The following is an 8389-nucleotide window of genomic DNA, read 5'->3' as shown; positions in this document are numbered from 1 at the left end:
ATTAAATTGTAAATCTATGACCAAATTGTATAAATATGTGACTTTAATATATTTAATTAATTAATTAAATTATAAATAAATTTTAATAAATATCTGATTTTGAAAATTTACAGCTTTTATTCTTACTTTTAAAATGGGCAATAGTTATTCTCTTACTTATGAAATTTTCCCTAATTTCTATATATTAGAAAGTGATTTCGTGTCACCAAATATTTATGAAGCTAATATGTTGTTTAAACTTTGCGTCTAGTGATATAATGCAGACTTTATTCAGCCTCCGTGTAGTGATATAATGTAGAGTTTATTCAGCCTCTTATATGTTATATTTGAAGACACGAAAAGAGTGTACACAATTTTATTTTTCTTTATTGGGATTTGAGGAAGGTGAGAGAAGTCGATTTGGAGGAAAATAAAGAAATCATTGTCTCCGCAACTTCATATTGCACGTGAAGAATTTCACACATTTAAACCAGTGATAATTTTTACACTGTGCTTGTTTGATGAGAGATGCTCCCTGTCCCGGGTTGGAAACAGGGTTAAAAATAGGAGTGTCATGGGCCGACACCCCTCCAATAGGGGGGCGCATGGCGCCACTGTTTTTAATCATGTCCCCAATCCGGGACATGGATATTTATTCTTGTTGGATAGGAATTTTGTTAATTGATTTTTTGATCATTAAAGATAAAGTGAATCCTATCTATGAGAGAAGAATTAAAAAATAACGACTGAAACAATAAAATAAAGATTAGAAAATTGATTTTAATTGGATTAAAATCTCTATCAAACATGCTTTATGTATATTGACAGCACATGAATAGCCACGCAACGAGCAAGATGGTTTTAAAAAATGAATTTTTGAAAAAATGAAGGTCAAACGTAGGGATAAATTTGATCTTTGGGATTTTGATATATATTTTATTTATTATCAGAAGGTTCCATGTGAGGATTTGACTACTGTTGTAAAACACGAGGATTTGAATGTTTAAAAAGTATGTCAATATTTATATTTAATTACTTAGATTTTCAAGAAAAACAGATCTGGAAATTTATTAATTAATAAAATCCAATTTCTTTCATATATACGTTTTAATTATGAATTAGCAAAAAATATTTTTCTTATAATAAAATACCATCTCAATCTAATTATTTACGATCTTACTTTTGAATTTTATTTTTTTATATTATTTAACGGCAATATTCTTGACATATTGTGTGAAATATCGAACAATTTGGTGAAAATCTCATGCTTTCAACTCTAATCACTAATAATGCAAATATTATAATGAATAATCTGAATTTAATTAATTTATTAAGTTTATTTTTATCTCCCAAATCAAGGGGAGGTGGTCATTCAAGGTGTTCCAAAATTTAAGGGTTTGTTCAATAGTGATTATGAGAATTGATTTTCTGATTGTTAAAGAAAAACGTGGATTGAACATGTGAGAGAAGAAGTAAATGACGATTGGATTAATAAAATAACAATCAAAAAATTAATTTTTTGAGGTAAAAAATAATACCCAACATGCCTTAAATTCAACTGTCCCTGATGACAATTGGGTCCCACCCTAGCAAGCAATAATGGACTACTGTCTTCTACGTAGACAATTTTCTTTCAACGCAAATAAACCATGTAATTCTACAAATCAGAAATGGTAAAAATGGTTTAATCGTCATTTGTTTACATTTTCAGAATAAACCCTCTCATTTTTTCCATCAAAAGTCCAAGATTTGTGCAATTCTCACAAATGAGAGGCAACGAAAGTTTACAGTCTTGCTTACTTCGGCACGATACCAAACGCCATCCAAAAGCTTATGTTGTTCTAAAATTGCGTACAATTATTTATTAAAATTTGGCCTCCAAGGGTACCTAGATACCATCTTTAATATCTGAACTAGAAACGATTCACAAACTTTTAATTTATAGTTACATCCCTGTAGAAAGCACTGATTTCTTCTTCAGTAAGACCACCCTCATCTGCATCTTCTTCCCAGCCCATGGAGCGCAAAAAGGCAGCCTCCTCCTCTGAAATTATAGGAGCAGAACTTTGATGTTTCTTTCCATTACTGATATATTTCTGCCCTTCACAAGCACCACCATTGCAAGTGAGGTCACCATTCTTGTCAGACAAATGGCCCTCACTCAGGCTTACACATGATGGCCTATAACCAGCATTAAGAATACTTGTAGCAGTGACCTCTAATTCACCAAACTTATCTGTAGCAGGTGGTGACAGAGAAGTACCATGATCTGAAACAGACACGGAGTTTGCCATAGATTGATCAGGAATTGAAGAGGAATTGGCCATGGATTTCTTCCTCATAAGTTTGAAAAAATCATTTCGACTTTGAGCTTGAGGAGTGGTTCGCTTCTCCAGCACAGTCAATACGGGCTTGTGTGCAGCACTATGAATGAATGAGTTGTTTGGTGGGCCCATAACGGGAGCAGCTGCAGAAGCTGATGGAGCCATCCAAAGGGAGGAATTTACTAATTTGCTACCGCTTGTTGGGCTCAGGTTATCCTTTGCAGCAGAAAAGACAACATTCCTCTCTCGCACTGGCTTCAGAACATGGAGCTTTCCCACATTACTTGTCTTTGAAACATCAGACTTCACAAGCCCACCACGAGGAGAATGACTAGCAGAAAGTGAAGGCAAAATTGGATGCTGCAGCTGACCCCCCATAGTTTTTTGTTTATCTGAAGAAGTCAAGACCTGAGGGAAAAGTTCAACATGATTAATCATATCTTCAAATTTATCAAAAACAAAATAGCACATGATAATAAGTAGACCATTCATATTATGCAGAATGGCCCCAAAAGCACATAAAGCATAAGCTCTCTCACGTCTGCCCTTGTAGATTTCTCAAAAAATATAGCTTTCTACACTTATTTCAATGGGTCAAAAAATCAATTTCTGATAGCAATTGATAATTAGTTTCATGAGAAAAGAAGAGATAACAACAGTCCAAGGCCTGGATATTCAATAGCTACTTTGAAGAGACGTAACTTTTAGGAATTAACGCAAACAAAAAAAAAGTCAGATACATGAACATTAGAGTTCTTAAAAGTAGAATGGAATTGACATCATTAAAGTGCGATGGAGACAGTTGCAAGCCTAAAATAAAGATTCGGCTATGCAAAATATTGGATTGTGTTAAGTTGAGATGAAGTTCCATAAAAGTTAATAAATATTCCATATGCATATAATACACCGTAGTTTGGATTTAGCTAAATAATCATCATTTTCAGCCTTCAACACTAAAGATTTTGAGGAAAATTAATATTTAAGACACGACTACTCTTCACCAAGCTAGTTGCTCCCTATTGTCCCACTGGCTTCGTCGTTGCTCTCAAATTCTCCTTTGCTGTCATCAAAAGTAATCCAAACTCTCCCACCCACAAAAGACTTAAGAATGTCATATCCTATTTGATTCCGTTGAATTCAATATTCAAAGTAACAATCAGATTTATTTATTAGAAGAATCGATCAATGCAGTACATATGCGCCCAAAGGTACTGTATTTGGTTTTGAGTCAGATTTCGTATCAATCCACATTGTTCACATGCGAGATCTGGGCCCTTATTTTTCTAACCATTCAAGAAAAGGATCAGTCTCTTAATAAAGAGTAGGAGTTAGAACCAATAAAGATTTCTTTTTGCACTTTGTTATTGTCACCAATCCAGTGATCTCACTCTCCCACTCATTCTCAGGTCACCAGCTCCTCTTTTCTCACAGATTTCAAGCAAAATTTGTTCCTCCCTCTACTCAACCTCCCCACGCCCCCAAAAAATTACGTGGTGGGGGGAGAACTAAGATATGACAAGAAATATCGGTCACACATATTTTACCAACTCTCAGAACTTCTCTCTTTCTTTTCGAAAATGACAAGTGCAAGAACCAACGCCTACATCTTTGCTGAGCGACTGGTACATCTTATAGTTCTTCCAGTTCTATTATTCACAACCCAAAACTAATGTAATTGAGAAATGATATAACACAGAATAACAACCTTTACATGGTTGCTGTTTGCCTTCATTAGAAGTTAATATAATTAACATCAAGAAAAAAATTCCCTAATCATGTGGACCTTCAGTTTCCTGAAAGTATTCCGCCGTAATGATATCAAATTCTGCATATTAAAAATGAGAAATCAATCATGATAACAATCCTAAAAGTTAACGAAATCATAAATTACTTTTCCTCTGTATATGAATTAAAAGCGATTTGGCAATCAAAACCGATCAAAGTAGTTGTCAGCGGAAATCTACATTTAAAGCAAGATCATTATTTAAAAGGTGTAAGTTTTAAAATGAAAGGGAATAAAGCGAGAGAAATAATTAAGGCAAGTATATTCCTTAAATAAATAACAAATACTTAAGCAGAGCGAGGGGAGAGAGGAGAGCGGGGAGGAGAGATAGAGACAAGACAAAAGACAACCTTCTAAACAAAAATAAGAAAAATCCACCTTGATTAAGTGTGAAGATAACAATGTTCAAATTCTAGACATTAGTCCTGCAGTCAAAATTTATTCCTACTTCTCAATTATAGAAATCACTTGTTTTACCATCTCATCCTCATCAAAATAGTATTTCCATTGGCTGACTTTCACCAATCGAAACGACAAAAAGCACCCATAATACACCTACACAAAAAATGAAAACAGTGAAGAAAATGAATGAAGAAAAAACCCTTGTACCACACACCTTGACACAAGAACCCTATTTTCTGTTTCTCTATCTAGAAGATCCTTTCTCTAGAAACAGAAAATGCATGGATAAGAAGAAAAAGATTAATAGGGATAGATTCCTCTTTGCTTATGCCTTTCTTGAAGCAATTAGGCAATATCAATATTGACTATTGAGTAACGATTTCAAGAACAAGTGATTGTAGTATACTAATCTGGTTAACTAATGCAAAAGCTAGATGAACCACTACCAATATGAACGAGAAAGTTGCGAAGGTAGAAGTGTTAGTTTTGGCTGGGATGTTCACTGATCGATGGTTTATGCTCTTTCTAACATCTTCTCATCGAATAATTATTTTCTTCGGAAGATAACAAAGATCCTCCAAAGTTCTCAATTTATCTCAGCCCAAGAACTACACAAATAGATGTTCCAGTCACCCTATATCTTATATTTATGTCACGAAATTTATTACCATTAAAAAATATTAACTCCAGTAGAGAAAAATCCAGGAGATGCCATGACAACCGAATTTTCCATAGCGCCTAGACAATTCTCTCTCTCTCTCTCTCTCTCTCTCTCTCTCTCTCTCTCTCTGTGTTTACTGTATTTTAAATCTCTCCTGAAGCAAATCCTTTTGAGTCTCCAAGATTAAACTGTCCTGATTTAATAGCTATTTCCAAGTATCACACAAACCAATTCAGTAAGCTTTCAAGTTTAAATCGCAGGATATCTGCTTTATAATAATCAATTTCAATACAAACAAATTTTCAAACTTGCAAACCATGTACCAGTCTCAACCTCTATCTAAAACTACTGAACTTTTCAACCAGCATCTAATATTAAAAATCCTAAACAGTCCAGATGAAGGAAAATGCAATTCAAAGATTATTAAAGCAGAATATAAAAATTGGGAAATTTATTCAATGCTATAACTTTAAAAATGACGAATACCAACTTACACTGTTATCATTGAGGCATATAAATTCATATACAAAGGATGCATATTGAATTTCAAAGCAAAGTTATGTAGTTCACTCTTACCGAGGGTTTCGGCATGGACGGTGTTACCGGAATCAATTGCCTAGATTGTTTTATTGCCCGTTCTTCAAGTCTCTGAGTTCCAACAGACAACTTCAAGAAAACAAAAAAGAAGCTTTAGCACAACAACTTTCAATATTATCACCCATAATAAGGAAAAACTGAACCTACCTGAGGCATAGCCTGAGCACAAGCAGGACCCTGAGCCACAGTTGCAGCCATATTAAGACCAGTGGTCGAGCCAGAAGTCATAGGAGCAGAACTTGTAGGAATAGCTAGTCTGCCAGTTAAAACGGGCACTTCTGCCAAAGCTGACGTCCATTTTTCGCCACCTATCATGGCTGAGGTACCAAAGGGTAAGTTCTGAATAGTAGTACTCAAGCCAGGAGACGGAATCCTTCCAAACTCAGGAGTGGCTGGTCGTTCTTCCACTCCCAAGGATGGAAAATCTCTCTCGAAAGAGGCTTTGTTGACACTGCTAATAGGACTGACCTTAGTAAGCAGACCATTGCTGTTGTTTCCACAGGTATTGCTCAAATCATTCGCAACTTTTTTTGGCCATGACTCCCCACGTTTCCTGGAAATCAACTGTGAGCGCCTAAAACTATACTGCTCAAATTTACTAGACAAAATGTTGCCCCCCAATGGATCTGAAATGTACTGGTGTTTACGGTCCCCCAAAACTGACTTTTCTTTATAATGAGAACCATATGTGTCCTCCCATTCCCTACCGCGGTGATCCCTAGCGAAACTACTATACGACCTCAAGGGACCAGAACCATTACTACTGAAAATCTGATGGAAAGATGTATCCTTACCAGATGGTCGCCCTAAATCATGACCATTGCTCGCCACAAATGACTTATTTCTTGCTAGTTTTGACGCAAAATGATCATCTGAAAAACAAAAACACGTTAAAAATAGTTCCAGTCTACGAACTAAGATATATCCAATATAAGCTGTTCGTTTCAAAAAGATGATAACGTTTACCTGAATGTGATGCAGTGCCACCACCAGCCAGACTTCCACTGTTTTTTAGCCATTCTGGTACTAATGTGGGTTCACTTCTTTCCATAACTAATGCCAAGCATTATAGTATACAAAGAATAATGGGAAAGATAATCTACTTTTCTTCTATTTAATGATCTTGTATCCACAGCACTGTGCCGATTGATAACCGACTCGTCTCCTCTCCCAGACAAAATTGAATGCTTTTTTCAAAAAGTCAGATCCAAAATTTTATCCTAATCTGAAGTTTCCAATGCACTAATCCCTTTATCCGTTAGGTCAAAGCCATTACTGCGCTGTTTTAAAACTCAGTGGCTGAATAGAGATGCATTAACCGAATCCATAGAACCCCCAAATAAATTCCTCCAAAAAAGCCCACGTTTGAATAAAAGAATCTGAATTATTCCATATATACAGGGGGACTGGTGTTTTGTTTCCTTTTCTCACCCTCTTTGTACAATTTATATATACTGCCTAGTCTATTGAACAAAAGTGCTTAATTTATTCAAAAACCAAACTTCTGCAGTTTTCAATTCCCGGAAACAATATCGACAAGGGCCTCTCACGGCCTAACTTACCAAGAAAACACGCACCAAGAACAGTCTTGTGTGTCAGTGTCGAAAAATTCAACAAAAAGCCGTAAATTACCCTACTCCATGCATAAATCTTCCCAAGACAACGCAATCCTTCAACAAACGCTCGTCTCCGTCTCCATATATAAAAATGGAGAAATATCAAACCCTAGACCCAAACCATCCAATAACAACAAAATATTCCAAAATCCCAGAAAAATCCTCACGTCCAAACAGTTAGTAATACGGAAACAATCCCAATATATCTTAACAATTAAAAAACAGACCGACCCCGAATTTCCAGAATAACATTAAATGTTAAAACAATACCCTTCCAGTTTTACGCACACCAAAAAAACTATTTCTCGCCCTCGACCTCGCCGCCTTTGAATGAGTTGTTTGTCGAAATTTATAGAGAATGAGAGAGAATAAGAACGCCAGCTATCCGGTGTTTCATGAATCTTGGTCTCTTTTCTATGCTGTGGCAAAGAATCGATTTCCTGTGCGCTTATACAGATAGCGGAGATTAACGATAGAGATTCGTATGTCTAGAGGAAGTTTTGCGCATGATGTGTTTGGGAAGAAATATTTGGTTTGTAGCCCAATTTTTGTTTACACTGCCAATAGTATTTGCTGTGTGGATACTGGGACTGGTATAACCTCTATTTAATTGTTCCGATGCTCACGCAAATTAGGTCTTCAATTGTTCACGAAATTTTAAAATGTCGAATTTTGATCATTAATGTAAGTTTATATCTTCAATTATTCACTAAAATTTAAAATATCATGTTTTAACTATTGAACTTTAAAAAATATCGTACTTCTCAAACCTTTAATGAAAATTAGTGATATGACTGAAGGAAAGCACATGTAGCATCTCATCTCGCTAGAAAACTCTGAGATTGTCGAATTTTGGTAACTAAATTTTAAAAAATATCTTATATTAATCACTGAACTCTGAGGGATCAAATTTTGATCACTAACTTTGAAAAACGTAGAACTTTGGCCACTAAACTTTAAAAAAAATCTTTTATTGCTTACTATAATTTTGGATTTAGCCACACATCTATACGATAAAATATTTTAC

At 35.2% G+C, this 8389-nt stretch overlaps 1 protein-coding gene across 1 annotated transcript; it reads right to left on the bottom strand.

Annotated features, from left to right (window-relative positions):
- Nucleotides 1-1605: 1605 nt before the first annotated feature.
- On the bottom strand, nt 1606-7919 carry LOC111410456. Its single transcript, XM_023040794.1, has 4 exons — nt 6713-7919; nt 5894-6618; nt 5726-5815; nt 1606-2711 (listed from the first exon to the last, which is right to left on the bottom strand). Exons 1-4 carry the CDS (start codon nt 6795-6797, stop codon nt 1914-1916), a joined length of 1698 nt encoding a protein of 565 aa, XP_022896562.1. The 5' UTR covers nt 6798-7919; the 3' UTR covers nt 1606-1913.
- Between the last annotated feature and the right edge of the window lie 470 nt (nt 7920-8389).

Source organism: Olea europaea, chromosome 15, assembly GCF_002742605.1.
Source record: "Olea europaea var. sylvestris chromosome 15, O_europaea_v1, whole genome shotgun sequence".
NCBI classification, from domain to species: Eukaryota; Viridiplantae; Streptophyta; class Magnoliopsida; order Lamiales; family Oleaceae; genus Olea; species Olea europaea.
Note: the sequence above shows the minus strand (reverse complement) of the source record. Positions and strands in the feature narration are given on the sequence as shown.

What these genes read in the sequence shown, in the direction of transcription:
- LOC111410456 (XM_023040794.1), bottom strand. Translation starts at nt 6,797, where the DNA reads ATGGAAAGAAGTGAACCCACATTAGTACCAGAATGGCTAAAAAACAGT. An exon ending in TGGCACTGCATCACATTCAG is followed by an intron (nt 6,619 to 6,712) that starts GTAAACGTTATC and finishes TTTGTTTTTCAG; the next exon opens with ATGATCATTTTGCGTCAAAA. An exon ending in CGTCCATGCCGAAACCCTCG is followed by an intron (nt 2,712 to 5,725) that starts GTAAGAGTGAAC and finishes CTTTTCCCTCAG; the next exon opens with GTCTTGACTTCTTCAGATAA.